This window comes from Oryctolagus cuniculus, chromosome 13 (genome assembly GCF_964237555.1).
Source record: "Oryctolagus cuniculus chromosome 13, mOryCun1.1, whole genome shotgun sequence".
Taxonomy (NCBI): Eukaryota; Metazoa; Chordata; class Mammalia; order Lagomorpha; family Leporidae; genus Oryctolagus; species Oryctolagus cuniculus.
In genome coordinates, this window is record NC_091444.1 from 67,389,320 (window position 1) to 67,413,670 (window position 24,351).

Below are 24,351 nucleotides of genomic sequence, written 5' to 3' on the forward strand. Positions count from 1 at the left end.
TAAATTTGTGTAAAAATACAAAAAAATCTAAAATAGTGAAATCATTTTTTGGGAAGAACACATTGGAGAATTTATAGTATGTAATTTTAATCCTTATTGTCAGTATATAATAATCAAAAAAGTATAGTATGGACATAATGAAACACAATACAGAGTACAAAAATAAGCTTCCACAATTAGGCTCATTTGAGTTTCAACAAAATCAGTTCAATGACAGTTCAATTGGAAATGGTTCTTCACCTAGTGCTGGAACAGTTGTATATCTCTATACAAGAAAAAATGAACTTAGGTCCTTAACTCATAACTTACACAAAAACTAATTTAAAGTGGGTCAAAAAGTAAAATACAGGAGGTAACCAAAGCAAATTTTTTGTGACTTGAGGTTAAAGACTTCATAGATATGACATTAAAAGCTTAATTCATGGGGCTGGCACCATGGCATAGGAGGTTAATCCTCTGCCTGTGGCACCGGCATCCCATATGGGTGACGTTCAAGTCTCGGGTGCTCCTCATCCAATCCAGCTTTCTGCTGTGGCCTGGGAAAGCAGTAGAAGATGACCCAAGTGCTTAGGCCCTGCACCCACATGGGAGACCAGGAAGAAGCACCTGGCTCCTGGCTTCGGATCGGCGCAGCTCCGGCCATTGCAACCATTTGGGGAATGAACCAGTGGAAGAGAGACGTTTCTCCCTCTCTGTCTATGACTCTACCTCTCAAATAAATAAATAAAAATCTTTAAAAATAAATAAAAAAGCTTAAATCATGAGGGAAAAAATAATAATAAATGTAATTTCATCAAAATTTGAAAATAAAATTAAGAAAATAAATAGATGTTTGGATGGAAAGGAAATATTTTCAGGTAAGTTATCTGATAAAAATAATTTGTATTCATAATATATAAAGAACCTCAATTTTTAAAATATATTTTAGTCATTTGTGAGACAGAGAGCTCCCATGCACTGGTTCACTCCCCCAAATGCCCACAACAGCCAGTGCTGGGATGAGACTGAAGACAGGAGTTGGAAACTCAATCCTGGTCTCTCATAAGGGTGACAAGAACCCAATCACTTCAGCCATCACCACTGTCTTTCAAGGTCTGCATTGACAGAAAGCTAGAATCAGAAACTGTAACCAGGATTCAAAGCCAGGCCTCTTAGGATGCAATCATCTTACCCACTAACTTAAATGTCCACTATCTATTATGAATTTTTAAAAATGTAAAGCAAGAAATTAAAAAAAAATTGTCAGGGCCAGCACTGTGGCATAGCAGGTAGAGCCACCACCTGCAGTGCTGGCATCCCAATGGGTGCCAGTTTGTGTCCTGGCTATTCCACTTCTGATCCAGCTCTCTGCCTGGGAAAGCAGTAGAAGATGGTCCAAGTGCTTGGGCCCCTGCATCTATGTGGGAAACTCGGAGTAAGCTTCTGGATCCTGGATTTGGTTTGGCCCAGCTTCAACCGTTACAGACATTTGGGGAATGAACCAATAGATGGAAACCTTTCTTTCTGTCTCTCCCTATGTCTGTAACTTTACCTCTCAAATAAATTAATTAATATTTAAAAAGTGATTTGTCTATTTGAAAGAGAAACAGAAGAGATATCTTCCATCTGCTGGTTTACTCCGCAGATGGCCATAATGCCCTGCTGGGCCAGGTCGGAGCCAGGAGCTTCTTCCAAGTCTCCCACATGGGTGAATGGCAAGCACTTGGGATATGTTGCCATGATTTTCCCAGGCCATTAGCATGCAGCTGGATCAGAAGTGGAGTAGCTGGCACCCATATGGGATGCTGGAATTGCAGATAGTAACTTGACCTGCTATGCCACAATGCCCACCCGCAAGCAAGAACATTTTACTTAAATGAAAGGTTAGTTTGCATCATTTCCATTACCTCATCAAGAAGAGATATGAAGCTGGATTCTGTGAAGTGTGTAAGAGAAAAACGAAGAAGGAGAACTTAGGGAGTATTTGATATTTCCGAATTCAGAGGTCAGAAGGGTGTGTAATAATACAAAACGACAAGCACTTTTTAGAAGATGGTCAGTTATCTGATTTAACAAGTATCTCAGCACTTTTAACTCCTGATCGTAAAAGTCACACATCTCTTAAAATTGCCTTTCAGCTTACTACTTTGTATGAGAATTTAAGTATGCGCAACCAACAGTTAGAAGAAGAGGTGAAAGATCTAGCAGACAAGAAAGAATCAGTTGCACATTGGGAGGCCCAAATCACAGAAATAATTCAGTGGTGAGTGCTCTTTTAAATGTGTGTATGAATCACTGTGGACATATGGCTAAGTTGATGTGAAGCTACTAATATTTTTTTAAATCCTGTTTTTTACTATGAGAAATGTTTCTTTGAAAAACATTGTTATTTCTAATTTTTTTGTATGTTCTGCTTTATTTTCTGTTATGTTCCTGTTTCCTAACTCCCAACAAATGGTTCAGACCAGCTTTTATACCACACTTTGAGATCTGATACTTTTTTCCAACAAAAGAAAATGTTATTCCCATCTACCCTAAGAGTCAGTCCTTAAAGAACTGAAGAAGTACATCCACCAGCTATAAATATTTTCTGAGATCAAAACTGTTAATATTTGTTACTAAGAATTAGCAGCTTGAGAAAGATTTAGAAGCTGAATTTTCTACCATCTTAAACTTTTTTTAAAGATTCATTTACTTACTTGAGAGGCAGGGTTGCAGCCAGAGAGGGAGAGGGAGATGGGGAGTGGAGGTCTTCCACCCACTGGTTCAATCCCAAATGGCTGCAACATCTGGAGCTGGGCTGATCAGGAGCAAGGAGCTTCTTTAAGGTCTTTCACAAGGGAGGCAGGAGTCCATACGCTTGTGCCATCTTCCACTGCTTTCTCAGGCCATTACAGAGAGCTGGATCGAAAGAGGAGCAGCTGGGACACTTAACTTATGCCCATACAGAATGCAGGTGCCACAGGTGGAGGCTTAACTACCGCTGCACAGTGCCAGCCCCTTTACTCATAATTTTGACAGACTAGTTTATATATGGCTTTAAAAAATAGATTTATGGCCGGCGCTGTGGCTCAATAGGCTAATCCTCCGCCTTGCGGCGCCAGCACACCGGGTTCTAGTCCCGGTCAGGGCGCCGGATTCTGTCCCAGTTGCCCCTATTCCAGGCCAGCTCTCTGCTATAGCCCAAGTGCTTGGGCCCTGCACCCGCCTGGGAGACCAGGAGAAGCACCTGGCTCCTGCCTTCGGGTCAGCACGATGCGCTAGCCACAGTGCGCCAGCATGACGGCCATTGGAGAGTGAACCAACGGCAAAAGGAAGACCTTTCTCTCTGTCTCTCTCTCACTGTCCACTCTGCCTGTCAAAAAAAAAAAAAAAAAAAAGATTTATTTAATTGAAAGGCAGAGTTATAGAGAGAAAAGAGAATCATTTTTGACCTTTTAGCTAAGATCAAGTGTGGAGAGAAAGGAGAGACAGAGCGAGATTTTCCATCTACTGGTTGACTCCCCAGTGGTCGCCTATGGCTGGGGATGGGCCAGCCCAAAGCAGGGAGCGAAGAGCTTCACCTGGGTTTCCCACATGGGTGGCAGGGGCTGAAGTACTTGGACTATCTTCCACTACTTTCCCAGGCCATTAGCAAGGAACTGGCTACAAAGTGGAGCTGTTGGACTTGAACTGGTGCTCATGTAAGGCCAATATTGTCAGGAATTGTGCCACAAACCAGTCTGGTTTATAATATTTTAAGAGCTGTAAATGGTTACAATTAATTTACAAAAAAATTAGTTTTTTTACCTTCTCCTTAAGCTTTTGGGATTTAATTTTGAATATTTATCTTAGTGACCTTCGTATTTATTAATTGAATGATATTTATGATGCTTGATAGAATTTACATGTTTTTATTATATGTGAAGTAGGATCCAATGAGAACTTTATTTTTCATAAAAATAATTGTAATTTCTATATTTAGTTAATATACAAATTTACATAAATAATAGTTAATATAAACATTTTATATAAAATAGAAAATTTTAATTTTTTATATTTAGTTAATATTTTCACTCTTTATTGGCATCTGATAGATGTTTATATCAAAACAACTTTTTCTTCCCCACATACTTATAGGCTAGTCATTTGTTGGGTATTTTAGTATACTTTGCTCGTATTTGATTTATGTGTTTTTTCCATGTTCCTTCCAAATTAATAGCCTTCTTTTAAATAAGATCAACAGTGAATAAATATTGACTTTTCAAGTAGTTCTACACAAATGACTCAAGTATTTTTTTTAAAGATTTATTTTTATTTGAGAGGCAGAGGGGGAGAGAGAGAGAAAAAGGAGAGAAGTTTTGCATCGGCTGGGTGACTCTCCAAATGGCCGCAACAGCCAGAGTTGTGCCGATCCGAAGCTAGGAGTCAGGCGTTTCCTCCAGGTCTCCCATGTAGGTACAGGGGCCCAAAAACTTGGGCCATCTTCTACTGCTTTCCCAGGCTATAGCAGAGAGATGGATCAGAAGCAGAGCATCTGGGACTCAAACTGGTGCCCATATGGGATGCTGGCACTGCAGGTGGCGGCTTTACCTGCTATGCCCCAGCACCAGCCCCTCAAGTATTTTGATATAGTCACTTAACTGTAAATCATTTATGTTAACTAATTCTTTGGCTTATTGAATGTACCTGTTTTGTTTATATAAAGGAAAATGCCCAAATTATGAAAATTTGGTTGTGTTCCAAACAGTGCAGCTCTTAGTTAATTAATGTTTAATTTACATCCATGTCATAATGTCTACGTTTCTAAAGTAAAATCATTTTATTCTTTAGCCAAGTTTATAATATCAAAGATTATGGCATCATTTGCAACTCTGTTATTGTATGTCAAATATATAATCAGTTGGAACTGAAAATAACTTCACAGAAGACAAAGCTGATATGACCAAAGCCTCTGATCATGAACCACTAATCTTTTCCAGTGACTGGCATGATGGGTTTAGCTGAAATGGGAAGTGATTCAGGAAAAAGGAAGCCTTTTAGATACAGACCTGTAGAAAGGTTTAAAGGGAAGGATTCAGCTGAAAGTTTTTTTGTGATGCCACAGAATACTCTTTATACTTCTCACAGTGAAGTGAAATTTGCAGTAGAAATCAGAAATACAAAGAAGTTACCTTGAATAAAATTCATTGTTTAGAAATGGACTAATAGGCCGGCGCCGCGGCTCACTAGGCTAATCCTCCGCCTAGCGGCGCCGGCACACCGGGTTCTAGTCCCGGTTGGGGCGCCGGATTCTGTCCCGGTTGCCCCTCTTCCAGGCCAGCTCTCTGCTGTGGCCAGGGAGTGCAGTGGAGGATGGCCCAGGTGCTTGGGCCCTGCACCCCATGGGAGACCAGGAGAAGCACCTGGTTCCTGCCATCAGATCAGCGCAGTGCGGCAGCCATTGGAGGGTGAACCAACGGCAAAGGAAGACCTTTCTCTCTGTCTCTCTCTCTCACTGTCCACTCTGCCTGTCAAAAAAAAAAAAAAAAAAAAAAAAAAAGGACTAATAGATAACAAAGTAATCAGTAGGTAAAAAGTAAGATATATATTCCTGTTCTCAGTTTCTTACCTATTGGAAAGTTAACTCTGAGATAAAAATATCCAAGCTTATAAAGGATGGAAGACTTGGGGCCGGAGCTGTGGCTCACTTGATTAATCCTCCACCTGGGGCACCAGCATCCCATATGGCACCAGGTTCTAGTCCTGGTTGCTCCTCTTCCAGTCCAGCTCTCTGCTGTGGCCCGGGAGGGCAGTGGAGGATGGCCCAAGTGCTTGGCCCCTGCACCCGCATGGGAGACCAGGAGGAAGCACCTGGCTCCTGGCTTCGGATCGGCATATCTCCTGCCGTGGTGGCCATTTGGGGGATGAACCAATGAAAGGAAGACCTTTCTCTCTGTCTCTCTATCTCACTGTCTAACTCTATCTGTCAAATAGGATGGAAGACTCAGCTATTTCCTGCTGATGGCTGGAGAAAGCAGCAGAGGATGGCCCAATTGCTTGGGCCCTTGCACCTATGTGGAAAACTCAGAAGAAGCTCCTGGCTTCACACCAGCCCAGCTCCAGCCACTGTGGCCATCTGGGGAGTGAACCACTGGGTGGAAGATCTTTCTCTCTGCCACTCCCTCTCTCTTTCTATAACTGTGCCTCTCAAATAAATAAATAAGTGAAATCTTTTTAAAAAATTAATAGGCTACTTCATAGGATTTATTTTTAAGTGTCCTCATGTATAAAGCACGCTTCCCTACAGTAAGAAATAGAAAATTCTATAAATATAGTATTTTGCCTTCAAGTAGCTTAAAAATTGAAAGTTTAAAAACTGATGTAACGGGCCGGCACCATGGCTTACTAGGCTAATCCTCTGCCTGCGGCGCCAGCACCCCAGGATCTAGTCCTGGTTGCTCCTCTTCCATTCCAGCTCTCTGCTGTGGCCGGGGAAGGCAGTGGAGGATGGCCCAAGTGCTTGGGGGCCCTGCACCCGCATGGGAGACCAGGAGGAAGTGTCTGGCTCCTGGCTTCTGATTGGTATAGCGCACCGGCCATAGCGGCCATTTGGAGGGTGAACCAAAAAAAAAACCTGATGTAACTAGAACTAAAAATAATTTACTAATTGTTCATGTAAACAGACTTACTGTACAAAAACTGATATTTGTATACAAGTATAGTGGAGAATTATCTAAGACTAGTTGCTCAAGAAAGGTGGGAGTAATCAGTTGAACTTTATTGTGTTTTCTGAAAACACTGTGAATTTTTTTTTAAGATTTATTTTATTTATTTGAAAGAGAGAGAGGGGTAGAGCCAGAGAGAAAGTCATGTGTCTTCCACTCACTGCTTCACTCCCCAAATGACTGCAGCAGCCAAAGCTGTGCTGATCTGAAGCCAGCGTCGGCCCAACACTGTGTTTAATAAAGCATTCTGTGCCTAGTTTGACCAAATTGGAGAATTTCCATAATAGTAGGAACTAAGATTAATAAAGCTACCGCAATACTATTGTTTGAATACTAGATAAGAATTTGATCTAAGAAATTTGGGAGGGGCCGGCGCTGTGGCGCAACAGGTAAATGCCCTGTCCTGAAGTGCCGGCATCCCATATGGGCGCTGGTGAGAGTCCCAGCTGCTCCACTTCCTATCCAGCTCTCTGCTATGGCCTGGAAAAGCAGTAGAAGATGGCCCAGGTCCTTGGGCCCCTGCACCCGCGTGGGAGACCCGGAAGAAGCTCCTGGCTCCTGACTTCGGATCGCTGCAGCTCCGGCCATCGGCGGCCATCTGGGGAGAAAACCAACAAATGGAAGACCTCTCTCTCTCTCTGCTTCTCCTCTCTCTGTGTAACTCTTTCAAATAAATAAATAAATTTTAAAAAAAGAAAGGAATTGGGGAATTATATTGCTAGTTAATGAAGCCATTGAAGCTGTTGAGATCTTTGTGGGGAAAAAAAGAAAAGAAAGGATGGTGAGAGCTCCATATTAGAAAGTATAGGAAACAGCTGTGTAGGAGACCAGGGATAATGTTTTCGTAATCATGAAAAGGTTTCAGTAATGAACTTCATTAAAATCCATTCATGTAATTTGAAACAATTCTCATTTGTATATTCTAATAGGTTATAATTGATCCAATCATAGTGTCTTCTAGACATTAGGCTGGAAGTTCACACACATTCTCAATTATTGGAACAGTCCTTTGATGGAGGTATTATCCCCATTTTATAGGTGAAGTAATAGAGTTACCCAAAGTCACAAAGCAGCAGAGTTAGGATTTGAGATCAGGTCTATGTGACTCAAGAATTTAAGTTCCTAGTTACACTCACTCTCACTCTCTCTCTCTCTCTCTATATATATATATACACACACACACACACACACACACACATATATATTCATTCTATCTTCCCAGCTTCTCAAGAACTGTATCTTACATATATATCCTTCTGTTTTCCAAGTTTGCCTTATGAAATAGTATTTAGTAAATTGATGAGTTTTCTGAGCAGACTTCAGAGGAGAGGATTAGATATGCCAGGAGAATGAGATTAATCTGTGTTGGTCCTTTGAAATTGAAGAGGAGCTTAGACTTCAGGGAATGTATAGGAGTGAAAGAAGAGTTCAATATTATAGCAATTACATATTATAACAATAAAAAAGAAGAAAAATGGTTTTGGAGAATGTAAACCAGGACAGACAACTTTTGTGGGTTAGAAATGGTCTGCACATGTTTAAAAGAAATTAAAAATATTAGGGGTAGAGGAGAGCATTTGGTGCAGTGGTTTAATTGCCTCTTTTGGATGCCCATATCTTACATTAGAGTGCCTGATTTGAGTCTTGGCTCCTCCACTTCTGATCTGACTTCTTGCTATTGCATACCCTGGGAGGCAACAGATGATGGCTCAACTACAAAAGTTACTGCCATCCACGTGGGAGACTTAGATTGAGTTCTGGGCTGCTGGCTTTGGCCTGACCCAGCCCCAGCTATTGTGTGGGCATTTCAAGAGTAAACCAGCAGATGGAAAATATCTCTCCATCTATGTGTAAGGTATAGTAGAGAAGACAGTTGTCTCTGCATAGTAATGAATTGTTACGGAATTAATAATGTATTTGAGGGGCTGGACTGTTGGCATAGCGGGTAAAGCCACTGCCTTCAGTGCCGGCATCCCATATGGGCGCCGATTAAAGTCCTGGCTGCTCCACCTCCAATCCAGCTCTCTGCTATGGCCTGAGACAGCAGTAGAAGATGGCCCAAGTCCTTGGGCCCCTCAACCCATGTGGGAGACTCAGAGGAAGCTCCTGGCTTCGGATCAGCACAGCTCTGACCATTGCAGCCAATTGGGGAGTGAACCAGTGGATGGAAGACCTCTCTCTCTCTCTCTCTCTCTCTCTCTGCCTCCTCTTCTCTTTCTGTGTAACTCTTTCAAGTAAATAAATAAATCTTTATTTTTTTTAAAAAAGGAATACACTTGAGGCTAGCGTTTTACCTAAAGGTTAAGATATGCATATCCCATATTGGAATGGCTAAGATCAAGTTCCAACGCTGGCTTTCAGTTCCAGGTTTTTGCCAAGGCACATGCTGGAAGGCTGCATGGGATGGCTCAGTAGTTGATTCTCTGCTTCCCATGTGGGAGCCTCTTCCCATGTGGGAGACTTGGGTTGGGTTCCTGGCTCCTGGTTTCTACCTGGCCTAGTGTTGGTCATTGCAGGCATGTGGGAAATAAAACAGTAGAGATGGGAGCTCTCTCTGCCTTTGTTTTGTGTATATGTATGTGTCTGTGTTTATGCCTATTGAGTAAATTTTTAAAAATATTTATTATTTGGAAGTCAGAGTTATAGAGGGAGAAAGATCCTCCATCTGCTGGTTCATTCCCCCATGAGAGCAATGGCCAGGGTTAGGCCAGGTCAAAGTCAGGAGCCAGGGGCCCCTTCCCATGTGGGTAGAAGGATCCAAACTCTTGGGGACATCTGCTGCTGCTTTTCCCAGGCCATTAGTAGGGAGCTGGGTCAGAAGTGGAGCAGCCTAGGCGCTCCGGCGCTGCGGCTCACTAGGCTAATCCTCCGCCTTGCGGCGCCGGCACACCGGGTTCTAGTCCCGGTCGGGGCGCCGGATTCTGCCCCTCTTCCAGGCCAGCTCTCTGCTGTGGCCAGGGAGTGCAGTGGAGGATGGCCCGAGTACTTGGGCCCTGCACCCCATGGGAGACCAGGAGAAGCACCTGGCTCCTGCCATCGGATCAGCGCGGTGCGCCAGCCGCAGTGCGCCGACCGCAGCGGCCATTGGAGGGTGAACCAATGGCAAGGGAAGACCTTTCTCTCTCTCTCTCTCACTGTCCACTCTGCCGGTCAAAAAAAAAAAAAGTGGAGCAGCCAAACCGGCACCCATATGGAATGCTAGTGTTGCAGGCAATGGCTTTTACCCACTGAGCCACAAAGCTGGCCCCTACTAAATCCTATTTATTTATTTATTTATTTTTTGACAGGCAGAGTGGACAGTGAGAGAAAGAGACAGAGAGAAAGGTCTTCCTTTGCCGTTGGTTCACCCTCCAATGGCCGCCGCGGCCGGCGTGCTGCGGCCGGCGCACCGCGCTGATCCGATGGCAGGAGCCAGGTACTTCTCCTGGTCTCCCATGGGGTGTACGGCCCAAGTACTTGGGCATCCTCCACTGCACTCCCGGGCCACAGCAGAGAGCTGGCCTGGAAGAGGGGCAACCGGGACTAGACCCCGGTGTGCTGGTGCCACAAGGCGGAGGATTAGCCTAGTGAGCCACGGCGCCAGCCACTAAATCCTTTTTAAAGAAGCTGTTTAAGATATAAATGGGGGGGGGCCGGTGCCGTGGCTCACTTGGTTAATCCTCCGCCTGTGGCGCCAGCATCCCATATGCACGCCGAGTTCTAGTCCCGGTTGCTCCTCTTCCAGTCCATCTCTCTGCTGTGGCCCGGGAGGGCAGTGGAGGATGACCCAGGTGCTTGGGCCCCTGCACCCATGTGGGAGACCAGGAGGAAGCACCTGGCTCCTGGCTTTGGATCAGCGCAGTTCCGACCGTAGCAGCCGTTTGGGGGGTGAACCAACGGAAGGAAGACCTTTCTCTCTGTCTCTCTCATTGTCTATAGCTGTCAAATAAAAAAATTAAAAAATAACAAATGCAGAGTTTTTCTTGAGAAATTATAAAATGTAGAATTTGTCTTACTGAATATATTTGAAAATTTTTTCTACCTAAAATCATAATAGATTTATCTTCTATGGATAACCTAAAGACAGTAAGTAGAGAGGCCGGCACAGTGGTGTAGTGGGTAAAGCCACTGGCTTTTATGGCAGCATCCTGTATAGGCACCTGTTTGAGTCCCAGTTGTTCCACTTCAAATCCAGCTCTCTGCTATGGTTGGGAAAGCAGTAGAAAATGGCCCAAGAGCTTGGGCTCTTGCAACCATGTGAGAGACCCAGAAAGAAGATCCTGGCTCCTGGCTTTGGATCGGCCCAGCTCTGACCATTGTAGCCATCTTGGGGAGTGAACCAGTGGATGAAAGATCTCTCTGTCTTTCTCTGCCTCTCTGTAACTCTGCCTTTCAAATAAGTAAATAAATGTTTAAAAAGAAAAAAAAAACTGTAAATAGAAGCTGAATTTCAGTAGACTTCAATTTTTTCTCTTTGATTGTTATTTTATTTTCCATTTTAGAAAACAGAAGGGCTTAATACTATAGAATCCTGTTTTTCATGGAGTATACTACTTCAAATAAACTTTGTAAATGTAGTTTGTTTTGGTTTTGAGAAGGGTGTGTTGTTTTCATGAGGTAAAGTGTCAGAATCCAGTTAATTAGAAGTCTTAGTATTCTTTTTTTTTTTTTTTAAGATCATTCATATTTTTGAAAGGCAACATGACAAAGATAGAGAGAGGTGGGGGGATATCTTCTGTCTACTGGCTTGCTCCCCAAAATGACCATGACTACCATGTCTGGATCAGACTGAAGCCAGGAGCCAAAAACTCCAATCCTGGTCTCCTACATGAATCACAGGGACCCAAGCACTTGTACCATTTTCCTCTGCCTTCTCAATCAAATCAACAGTAAGCTGAATCAAAAGTGGAGCAGCTGGGATTCGAACTGGCACTTTGATATGGGATGCCAGCATAAGAAGCAGTGGATTAACCTGCTGTGCCAAAGTCTCATTCAGCCCCTTAGTATTTTGAAATGCCTCACACAACTGCATATGTGTTTAAAGAGTTCATTTAAAGGGTTAATTCTGAGTTCAACTGTGAAGTTTTTCTAATTTAAGAGAGATGGGTAACCCAGAGAGCTGGCCTGGAAGAGGGGCAACCGGGACAGAATCTGGTGCTCCGACCGGGACTAGAACCCGGTGTGCCAGCACCGCAGGTGGAGGATTAGCCTAGTGAGCCATGCTGCTGGCTTCACATATTTCTTTATGGAGCTTTAAAATAATATGTACCTCACTGAATGTTTTCTGTTCGTTTTACTTTTGTAGTTTATCTCTGTTTTTTCTATATATTCTAGGGTCAGTGATGAAAAAGATGCACGAGGATACCTTCAAGCCTTAGCTTCTAAAATGACTGAAGAATTGGAAGCATTAAGAAATTCTAGCTTGGGTACACGAGCAACGGTAAGCTCCTGACATTTTTCATGGTCACTTAAATATTAGAAAAAATAAGTCTCAGTGGTGCACTACGGGTGCCGAGAAGGGGAGACATGTGAGCGCAGGCAATATGGCTGGGCCTTCGGACTCCCCTCGGTGGGTTCCGGGCCTTCACTGCCAAGGCAGATCCTCAGAGAAGTGGCCGGGTGACGGCAGAGGTGATCGAGCACCTGGAGTGTCTAGCGCTCGTGGACTTAGGCAGTCAGGAGGCCGTATCACAGCTGGAGAAAGCCATCGCCTTCGCCGACCAGCTGCGTGAGGTGCACACGGATGGGGTGGAGCCTATGGAGTCGGTCCTGAAAGACAGATGTCTATACTTGAGATCCGACAGTGTAGTAGAAGGCAACTGTGCTGAAGAACTACAAAACTCCCATCGCGTGGTGGAGGAGTATTTTGCGCCGCCGCCCCCCCCCCCCCCCCCCCCCCCAGTAATTAATATCCCTTTGCCAAAGCTGGATGAACAATGAACAAGAGTCCTTCCCACACAACTGATTAGCTGTTTTTGGAAGGGAGCACCCTGTGAACATGTAGAAGCATAATGATGGAATTTTATTGTAAACACTAATGTTCCCATTTCCTTCGGTCATCTGAGAAAAATGGATGCATTTCTTAATCAACTCTTCTGAAGATGGAATTGGAAAAGACCTAGCCAAAATGAGGCAATCAGTTCCTGGTGCTAACAGAAGTAAAAGAGCAAAAATCAGCTTCCAAAGAAATGGATCAAGTATTTTACTTAGAGGCCTGTTCAGCGTGGAAAACATTATTCTCCCTTATCTCTCTCTAAAAAGACTGTATACCAAACTGCATAAGTAGCTTTTCTGTTTAAGTAACTGGAAGACAGAGCACTTGATCACTGTGTGACAATCTCAACTGTCATTTTCACTGCTGTTTCTGTGGACTCAAGCAGCTGTATCTCTATTAAATATAACTTGAATTTGCTTGTGGGTACCTGCTTTGTTCCAAGCACAGAGCTAACTTTCTGCTAAGGTCTGAAGAGAATTCAAAATAGACACAGCTTGGGAACTCCTACCCTAGATCCATCTGCCATCCCACAAAGTGATTCTACAGAAAAAGCTCTGGGCCTGAAATAAAGTCTCTTATTCTTACCTTTTAAAAAAATAAGTCTCACAAAACACTATTATAAGTCTGATTACTTATATCAGTTTGTCTAACCCTTAACTCACTGTAAAGTTTTTCATAAGAAGTCATTTCAGGTCTTTTCCAGTTTAGGAAACTATTATACCTAGCTGTTTAACTGCAGTTCATGTGGTTAACTACAAGGGAAATAACTATGAAAAAGAGCTCACTTTTTATGTAAGAGTTTATAATTTCTGAATTGAATGAAAAACAATATATTCCCACAGGTAATATTTCTATTCTGTTGTTAGAGAATGATAGCACGTATAAATGGCTTCCAGATTTATTTGGATTACCAAATTGAAATGCCAAAAATAAAATCAGATGGAGCTAAAGACCAAGTCATATCATTTCTTAGGATATGCCCTGGAAAATGCGTCGTTTTGCAAAACTGGATATGTCCGCTAGATTGGAGTTGCAGTCGGCCCTGGATGCAGAAATAAGAGCCAAACAAGCCATCCAAGAAGAACTGAATAAAGTTAAAGCATCTAACATCATAACAGAATGGTAAGATTGAATAATAGCATCCTAGTAGAATCATTTCTAAGTTTGTAAAAAATGATTTGGAAATTTGTTTAATTTCCTACCTGTTGCTTTTTTGAAAAAAAGTGATGACCAGAAAAAGATGTGAATATTAGAAAATAAATGCTTTCAAGTCCTGTAGGTAGTGATGAGATTTTAGTATAGCCTTGTTTTTTTCTGAGTTGTCCATAAAGTAAACTTACTAGTATTAGGTATTAATATATTATTTACTTTTCCACTTATTTATAAAATTAGTTGACTCTCAAATTCTATTCTGTTAAATATAAAGTCCCTGTATTCAAGGATAAAATGTTTCTATAGAAATACAAGCTATGATCAGAACATATATAGTCTTCTGAAAATTGTGATTGCTACCATTGGTCTTTTATAAAGATTTCATTCATAGTGAATTTCATAATAGGATATTATCTGTTCATTTTAATTATTTTCATTTTCCTTTATTTTAAAAAAAGATGTTTATTACAGTCTCTGATGCAGTTAGCTAATGAATATATTCTCTCAGTTTTTGTCATAATACTAGAAAAAAGTATACTCTTAAGACATAGATGATACAATGAAAAATAATAATTGGATTTAATAATAACAATGATTTGAAACAGCTCATTCTAGATAAGAGGAACAATTCAAAGTTCATATCACAAATGAAACTATAAATATGAAAATCTTTTGGACTTTCAATACACCAAAAGTTCCAAGAGTAAGAATGCCTATAAATTCAGTTTTTACTCATGGGAAATCAGAGTCCTTAAACTAAAGTCATTAATAATTTGAATCAGATTAAAGGCCAGATACATGGTGTCCTTCTTGGTTTATAAACTTTTTATTTATATACTTTATTATAAATAATACAACCATAAATTAAGTATGTTTTACTTAAATGTGCTAGTGGGGTGGTGAAAGGGAGGAAAAACTTTTGCTAGAGAATCTGAATTGACCCAACTTAAAGAAGTACTGAATATCATGTTTTGGTGTTGCAACGTGGAATAAGAGCAAACCTTTCTTCTTATGCTCAGGACATCTAAGTTTATACATTTCATAAATCAGGTATATAAATCGAAATGAGAATTGTAAACTTACATGTATATAATCTGCTCTGTTGGTTGTCTGAATGATATCTAACATAATGCTAAAAAGTAACTGTCAATTTTGTAACATCTTTTAAAATTTAATTTACCTCAGGTCCAATAAACTTTTTCTAATTATTGTAGGCCTTGAAGGGCCTCTGTAGCCTCCTTTTCAACTATTGGACTCTGCTGTTATAGTTCACAAACAATTATATTCAGTCCTGAAATGAATGGGCCTACCTGTTTTCTAGTAAAACTTGATTTATATGGAAATAAGTTGCAAGCTGTATTTGTCCTGCCTGTGGTCCCCTAATTTAGGATAACAGACATTTAGACCAAATAAGTCCAGCAGCATACAAGATTACTCACTTGGGGCCAGCATTGTAGTGCAGTGGGTTAAGCTGCCACCTGTGATGCCAGCATCTCATATGAGCACCCGTTCTGGTCCTGGTTGCTCTACTTCTGATCTAGCTCCCTGCTATTGCACCTAGGGAAGCAATGGAAGGTAGTCGAGTTGATTGTTCCCCTACTCACATTGGAGAACCAGATGAAGCTCCTGGTTCCTTGATTTGGCCTGGCTCCACCCTCTCCATTGTGGTCATTTGGGTAGTGAACCAGCGGATGAAAGATATCGCTCTGACTCTCTCTGACTCACCTTTATCTCTGTGTATCTCTACCTTTCATTTAAATAAATAAATCTTTAAAAAAAAAAAAAAGGTGACTGTCCAGCAGTAAAAATGAATGACATTTTCTCTCTTTTCCTCTTATTTAAGTAAACTAAAAGATGCAGAGAAGAAGAACTTGGAGCTGCTATCAGAAATGGAACAACTGATAAAGGACACTGAAGAACTTAGATCTGAAAAGGGTATGGGAGTGTCTGTTTGCATCTTACACAACTTACTATTCCATTTTGAATACATCTTACTAAATACGAGTCAGTTTATCATGTAGGTGGGAGAATTGTTTACATAAACAGTTCTGGTGCTCATTTATGAATACATATATGTATGCATGATGCATGCATACATATTTGGCAAGACTGGTGTCTGGGTCATTTTTTTAACTTGTTATTTTAAAGGTTTCATAGTAACAAAAGATATTTTGCCATAAATTTGACTTTTTTCAGTGCCATGGACTGTTTCATAAGTAACATTTTTGTGATTGGGTAAAGTTTTTTTGTAATGTACTTTATTTGATTATCAGATGTCCTTGTATGAGGTAGTCACTCTAACAATGGCAGTGTGTGTTAATGTAGAAAACTTGGTGAGGATACTCTAACAAATAAATATTCATTTGCACTTTTTGTGTACCTAGAATGTGCACAGCTTATGGGGCAATTCATTCCCAGATTTGTTGAAGAAACAATATATGAAATAACTAAAGATGAATCTAATTAGTATTAATAGGATCTTTCAGTAATGATTAATTATTTTGGCATGTCAGTGTCATCTTCCAGTTTGTTATTTAAGTTGCTTGCTCTTTGAAACTTCCTAGGATTTATTACTATTTTTTTGAAATCTTTACTTGAATATTTTTGATAATGTGGTAGCAAACTCATAGAGCTTGATAACTTTATTACATGAAGCTTTGTTTCCATAATGTGGACATTAAAAATGTGAAGAGGCAGATGTTAGGCACAGCAATTAAGGTGCCACTTGGGATGCTTGCATCCCATATTGTAGAGCCTGGTTTCAAGTCTGGGCTCCACTTCTGATTCCAGCTTCCTACTAATGCATGCCCTTGTCCAAGTACTTGGATCCCTGTCTACTCACATGAGAGAACTCGATGAGTTCCAGGCTCCCGGCTTCAGCCAGGTCCAACTCTGGCAGTTGCAATCATTTGAGGAATGAACCAGTTGAAGAGAGATACTGCTCTCTGCATTTCTTTTTTTTTTTTTTTTTTTCATGTTCCTTGACATTTTAAAGCTTCAGTCTACTGCCTCTGCCCACCCCAATTTTTTTTTCTGCATTTCAATTAAAAAAAAAAGAATATGAAACTTAATAAAATTCGAACTTTTTTTAAGATTTATTTATTTATTTATTTGAAAGGCAGAGTTACAGAGGGAGGGAGAGACAGAGAAAGAGATATTCCATCCTCTTGTTCAGCTCCCTAAATGGCTTCAATAGCTAGAGCAGGGCCGGGCTAAAGCCAGGAGCAAGGAGCTTCTTCCTGGTCTTCCATGTGGTGTAGCAGCCCAAGGATTTGGACCATCCTCTGCTGCTTTCCGAGATGCATTAGCAGGGAGCTGGATCAGAAGTGGAGCAGCTGGTACTCAACCCAGCACTCATATGGAATGCCCATGTTGCAGGTCCCAGTCTAGGCCTGGGAGGCAGCAGTAATGGCTCAAGTATAATTGGGTTCCCACCACCCACCTGGGAAACCTATTGAGTTCCCAGCTCCTGGCTTTAGCACCTGCCACTTGCAGACATTTGGGAAGTGAACCAAAGGACAGGAGCATGTGCTTATTATATTACTCTGTCTTCTAATTTTATATGTATATGTATATATGGTTTTATGTGTCTGTAAATATGTAAAATTATTATTATTGACAGGCAGAGTGGACAGTGAGAGAGAGAGAGAAAGGTCTTCCTTTGCCGTTGGTTCACCCTCCAATGGCTGCCGCGGCCGGCGCGCTGCGGCCGGCGCACCGCGCTGATCCGAAGGCAGGAGCCAGGTGCTTCTCCTGGTCTCCCATGGGGTGCAGGGCCCAAGCACTTGGGCCATCCTCCACTGCACTCCCGGGTCACAGCAGAGAGCTGGCCTGGAAGAGGGGCAACCGGGACAGAATCCGGTGCCCCGACCGGGACTAGAACCCAGTGTGCTGGCGCCGCAAGGCGGAGGATTAGCCTAGTGAGCCACGGCACCGACCATTATGTAAAATTATTAAAATATTTGATATTCAATAAATTTTCATTGATTACATTTCTTAATTAACAAGAAAAGAAAGAGCCCAGAAACAGTGAGTAGGAGTTTAGATCAGGAGCACAGTCATGCTAAAATTAGAACCAACCTAGGTTTTTATTTCATGAAGAATGAAGGAAGACAAATTATTTACTGAAAAGATGTCAAATATATACAAGACATGGGCAACTTGTGGTCCTAAGGGCAGTGTCATAGGAAAGAGAAAGCAGTGCAGAGTAGGACTTGGATACTAGATGACATTGACTGCATCATTTTTAGACTAGACCTAAGTGTAATTAATTCAGTTCATCGCACTGTTTTATTGAAGTTTATCACATTATTTTATTAAAGTATGTTAACCAAAGGTTTTTTATTTGAATGTTGAATATTGCGTAATAGCATTTTATTGTATGCTGTAATTTCATATACTTCTTAAGTACTACAATGTAATATTTACATAATGAGGCCAAGAATTTTTTTTATTTGTTTATTTGCTCTTATATCCCAAATATCATAAACAGTGTTTGGCACATAATAGGCTCTCAATAAATATTTGTTGACTGAATGAATTTCTGAGCATATTGCCTTACCTCATAATTCTGGTGTATTATCAGAGAGTAATATGAAATACACACAACTTACTTCATGTCAGTTCTTAAAGCTATGGGAGTCAAAATACACAATTGGTTTTTTTTCTGTTTTTTCCTCCTTTGTATTTATCATTACTTAGATGTTTTAAGAATTATTTTAGAGGGGCCGGCGCCGCGGCTCAATAGGCTAATCCTCTGCCTTGCAGCGCCAGCACACTGGGTTCTAGTCGCAGTCGGGGCACTGGATTCTGTCGCAGTTGCCCCTCTTCCAGGCCAGCTCTCTGCTGTGGCCCAGGAGTGCAGTGGAGGATGGCCCAAGCACCTGGTTCCTGGCTCCTACCTTCAGATAGGCGCAGTGCGCTGGCCACAGTGCGCCGGCCGCAGTGCGCCAGCTGTAGTGGCCATTGGAGGGTGAACCAATGGCAAAAGGAAGACCTTTCTCTCTCTCACTGTCCACTCTGCCTGTAAAAAAAAAAAAAAAATTTAGTATTTTAGAAAGTATGCATTTAAAGTTAATACCATAGCCAAGAGATAGATATGATTTTTTTAAAAACTTTTTAAATTCATCTGAGAAAAACAAGGTTTTGGGAGTCTTCATTCTGTCAGTTAAACAGTAACAAATCAGATTAATGAAAGTGTCTTCATAATTATTATTATTATTATTTTTAATCTTTGCATTATTTTCTTTTAAATGATTTTGTTATTTTAATACATACCCTGCTTCATTGGACTTTCAAAACAGAAACCTTATTTGGTGATAAATTAGGTTAGAAAAGTCAGACATAGATAGACCACTATTCTTTATATGTTTTCAAATCTACCAAAGAGTAAGCAAAAGTACAAATTCGATAAATCAAAGTATTCAACAAACAAATATTTTATGGAAATCAGTATAATTTAACCTTTAAATGATATTCTAGGAAACTGATTATTTTAGTTTTAAAATATTTAAGAGTTAATACTTCAGATCAGTTTTGAAATACTATAGTTTGTTAATAGCTCTTAATAGTTTAAGACAAAAAAGGTTACCCATGAAAATTAGTTGTTATTGTTTTAGTTTTTTAAAAAGTTGCTGCTGTCTTCTAGGTATAGAGCACCAAGACTCACAGCATTCTTTCTTGGCATTTTTGAATACGCCTACCGATGCTCTGGATCAATTTGAAGTAAGTATTAAACTTTTCAGGTATCTTTTGTGGTGAATTTAAATTTACTTTGTTATTTAAAGTTCTCTAGTAATGAAACTGTTTTATTGGTTCCAAGAAAAAAGAAACTAGAATCTATGTAAACAACAACATACTAGGGAAATAATATGTTCTCCATTCTTATAGAGACTATAATCGCGTTTATATTTAACAGAACATGTAAGAATGAGAATCTTTGTAAGACTTAAAAGTAGTTTCATCTTCTCTGAGAAACAGTAAAGCAGAACAAATCCCAATTTTTGAAGTAATTTTATTACTTTTCTTTCTCATCTTAAAGCCCTAAATAAGAAATAAGTGAAAGTGTTGATGATCACAATTGGTTCTTATTCCAAATCAATTCATTTGTTGGAAAGTATACAATTAGGAATGTTTTTGTTACAAGTATTACAAAGATTCTGTTAGGCAGATTCCACAATAATGAAATAGTGGTTATGTAACTCTTTGTTAACCCTTTGTATTTAAAAATTTTTGTTGGAGAAAAATCAGATTCATATTATATAGTATGATTTTATCTCAGAAAATTTAAGATGATGATTATATATTCAACCAATAATCATGTATGTATGTCTAAGGCACTGTTCTAAGTACTGGAGGTACCATAGTGACCAAGTCTCTCTCAAATAGTTTATATTCTGATGAGAAGAATTAGAAGCAAAGATTCTGTATCTTGCTTTTAGTTGTTTACCTTCTAAAATGCTTACACTTAATTTGATTACTAACAAGTTTCATATTATTACATTTTGGACACAGTATATGAATAATATACATTTCTTTGTCAAAGGGAAAAAGAATCATTCTTTAATAATAAATGTATCTCTGATTTTTTGGGAACAATGAGAGTGACTGCTTTTCTCATTTATTTATTTGAATTAATGTCATTTCCCTTTCAATTGTTTTACAAATTTTTGATTTATTCTTTGTTCTTATTAAATTGCTTCATCCATATTTTCTATTTTTTTATTGCTGTATTCGTTAAATAGGATTCCTTTTCTTCTTCCTCATCTTCACTGATTGATTTTTTGGATGACGTAAGTCTTTGATTTTCAAACCAATGCATCCTTCAGTAAAAGACATCAGTGAATTGATTTGAAGAATTTATTATATTATTAATATTTATTTCGTAATGCAGTCAGTTTTAGAAATATCACAATTAAAAATTTACCTGGGCCAAACTATGCTTCTTATCTTAAAATAATAAAGAATTTATCATTATTAAACATAAGAAAGTAATGATAAACTTTGAAAAATGCTTTGGCCTTTGGAGAATCTCTGTATTTTCATTTTTTGCAAGAATTCTTAAGACTGAAATGCTTAATTATTGTCACTATATATACAAATACTTGCACATTTTTATTTTTCATGATTTCTATTTTACTTTTAGTTTTCTTTTCAGCACTATACTGTTTAATTTCTGTTTTGGTTAAAAATAAACCCCTTGTACTGTAATCAGAAGAAATATCACTTTTATTTTCTAATAGATGTTATTATAAAACAGTAATAGAGAATAAATTCATTTTAATGCTGATAGTATTTCTCTTCTAATGTAGAAAGTGATTGTAGTTAACAGATGCTATATATGCACTATAAATTGACTGCATTATTATTTTCTCTACTGAATTCTATAAATTGAATAATTTAGAAGATCCTATTAAACATATATCATTTATTCTCTTTACAGTACTGCCTGGGATATACATTCTCTTTATTCCACATTAGATTGCACAGTGTTATTTGTTGTAAAACATTTTGTTATCCTATTAAACATTCAGTCTTTCCAGAAATGAGGCAATGAAATGAGGCAAGAAAATTGATTCAAATGCAAATAGCATGCATGGAACTGTTTTTAAAACCAGGAAAATCTTTCAATGTTTTATTCCTTATCTTTTGTTAAGTAGAATATTTATCATATTCAGAAGAGAATTTAGTATAATTTTCCATTAAAGGAACCTCCTGATTTGAGTTTTTTAAATTATGGAACAAAATAGCGATTTGTGTATGTTTTGAAACATAGCCAAGTGTGTACAGTTCCGTTTTAAATGGAAACTTTTATTCTTGAGACAGGAAATTATTCTGGTTAATTCTGTGGCATAATGAAAAAAGAACTCGCTTAATATTGAGTATTACTGCATTTACATTCTTCTATTCAGTATTTTTAAATACAATATGATATTTCCATATCGGTATCACTTATGTAAGAAAGAATGGGAAGGAAATTTGAGTAAATTATTTTAGTTTTTCCCATTAGAATACCATTTTCAGTTTTCTTTCTGACAAACTCTTATCTCCATCCCCTTCTTCCCAAAGAAAGGTCTTTAATTGTAACACATAGAAATAATATATGTTTTAGCAAATAAAGGAGCAAATAAAGAAGATCCCGTAGGAATGTGTCCCTCAGCCCAAGTCCATAGCACATTTCCAAGCTCATATTCCTCTTACATAGCCACCACCCAGCTCCCACTGAGCCGTCAAGTCACAGCAGTTTCCCTGTTCCTCGTCTTCCAGGCATAACCTTTCTTATCCTTCACCCTGTATTATACATCATAAGCTCAGTTCTAACATACATCTAAGGTTTTTAAGAGTACAAACTGTTGGTAAATGTAAAAAGGAGTTGAGTTTACAAAAGCTTCCAAATCTTTGTGATTTATTCTGCAGCTCTTAAAAGGCATGATTTTTAACCTTTGTTCTCCCAATTTATTAATTAAGCAAATAAGCTGGCTCAAATCCTGTCAATAATACTCTCTACATATGTAGTTTGGAAGACACTGTCTTACCCTTCTTCATCTCTCCTTGCTCTTCTTACAAGTAGGAAGTATAATGTACCAATCTCCCAGGGTTGTTTGAAGATTCAGATAAGCAGTGTATGTAATATCCTCAATAATAATGGTTACTGTTTCTTTATTCTTCATAGGCTGTTGCCTCCCTTCTTACATTCTCCTTAGCTTCCCTTCTTATCAATCGGTTCAGTTTCAATTAAATGCTCTCTCAGTTCTTCACCACTTCAGCCTTCCACTCTCCAACAGAATGAATCACAGTGCTCTCCTTCAGAAATATTGAATCATATTACCCTTGGAAAATGATTTTTATCTGCCAGAGGGAAGACTGCAGTAAACTTCCATTTTAAGAATATGTCCTTAACTACTGTTTTATGGTGCAAACTTCTGTTTCTGTTGTTTCTTGTTCATAACTATGACTATCCTTCAAAGAATTACTGTTCATTCATTTTATGTTCAAAGTCATAGTAAAATGATTTTGAATAGGTATTCAATTTTTGACATGCTTGGGTTCTGCAACCTAAATATTTAATGTAAAACTTTCTTTCCTTTTTTTTCTCCTATGAGCTTTCCATTTGTTTGAGAGGCATAGTTACAGACAGAGATCTTCTATCTGCTGGTTCACTCCCCAAATTGCTGCAATAGCCAGAGCTGGGACAATCCAAAGCCAGGAGTCTTCTCCAGGTCTCCCGTGTGGGTGCAGGAACCCAAGCACTTGGGCCATCTTCTAATGCATTCCCAGGCCATTTTCAGAGCTAAAGATTTCTATTAGGCATTTAGATTCTTAAGGATATAAAACACATGCTTTAAAGTGGTAATATGATTGCACATTAAGATAAGGTTCTGGTTTACCGTGAATCCGATTTCAGCATTTATGGAAAACCATAGTAGGGGCCAGTGCTGTGGCATATCAGGTAAAGCTGCCACCTGCAGTGCTGGCATCCCGTATGGGTGCTGGTTCGAGTCCTAGCTGCTCCATTTCCGATCCAGTACTCTGCTATTGCCTGGGAAAGCAGTAGAAGATGGCCCAAGTCCTTGGGCCCCTTCATCTGCATGGGAGACCCGGAAGAAGCTCCTGGATGCTGGCTTCAGATCAGTGCAGTTCTGGCCATTACGGCCAACTGGGGAGTGAACCAGCGGATGGAAGACACCCCTGCCCCTCTGCCTCTCCTTCTCTCTCTGTGTAACTCTGACATTCAAATAAATAAATAAATCCAGGAGAAAAATAAAAGACACTGTTGGGGAGGGTAAGCAGGGAGGGGGAGAGTGAGTTAGAGTTTTCCTCTAATTGCATGTAAAGAAAAAGTTTACCCTTGTCTACTGAAAACATAAAAATTGTCTGACTTCTAGGTTTGAGGTGCCTAAGGGATAGCCATGTGGAAAAGTTTAGCTTACCTTGAGATATATGAGTCAGAAACTTGAGGAAGTGGATAAACTGGCAATAGAGAGTTGGAATTGACAGCACAGTTGAAACTGGGTGAGATACCGCAGGGAGAAGATGGCAGCATGGGAAGAGCAGTAAGGCTTGAACAGAACCTTGGGATCTCCTGTATTGGAGAGGGGTTAGAGGAGGAACACTCACCAAAAGAGCAGGAAGAGCAATGGTAAGAAAAGGATGAGGTTACTATCACAAAAACTAAGATACTGTCGAGTTTTCTGGAGGTGAATGAACGGCAGCCTCAGAAGAGTTGACTGATCAGAGAGGGCAAACAACTCACCAGTGTTAGAATGATCAAAACAGAAGCCAGATGGTATTGTGTGATGAAGTAAATTGAGGGGTTAAGGTGTAAAGACAGTGATTGCATATCATTTTTGAGAAGTCTGGAGAGATTTAAATCCTAGCTTCACTATTTAACATGTTTTATGATTTTAGGTAAGTGATTCTGTTTTCATCTTTAAAATGGGGAGCTTAGTACCTGTTTTATAGGGTTCTATGACAATTAAGAATTCATATATATATAGCACTTTGGAGAGTATCTGCATACATTTCGCACACAATAAATGTTGGCTATTGTGATTATTAAGG

At 39.6% G+C, this 24,351-nt stretch overlaps 1 protein-coding gene across 20 annotated transcripts in view; it reads left to right on the forward strand.

Moving 5' to 3' along the window:
- The window catches only part of CDC42BPA (CDC42 binding protein kinase alpha), a 349,867-nt gene that overhangs the window by 253,135 nt on the left and 72,381 nt on the right, over nucleotides 1-24,351 (forward strand). For 10 of the 20 annotated variants that reach the window (XM_051820816.2, XM_070055642.1, XM_008268130.4 and 7 more), the window contains 6 exons: nucleotides 2,118-2,242; nucleotides 11,979-12,084; nucleotides 13,613-13,761; nucleotides 15,635-15,726; nucleotides 19,439-19,515; nucleotides 20,535-20,582. In XM_051820816.2, the coding sequence (XP_051676776.1) occupies nucleotides 2,118-2,242; nucleotides 11,979-12,084; nucleotides 13,613-13,761; nucleotides 15,635-15,726; nucleotides 19,439-19,515; nucleotides 20,535-20,582 (597 nt within the window). The remainder of the gene's footprint in view (nucleotides 1-2,117; nucleotides 2,243-11,978; nucleotides 12,085-13,612; nucleotides 13,762-15,634; nucleotides 15,727-19,438; nucleotides 19,516-20,534; nucleotides 20,583-24,351) is intronic. The other 10 variants (XM_070055638.1, XM_070055640.1, XM_070055643.1 and 7 more) reach the window with 1 other exon arrangement.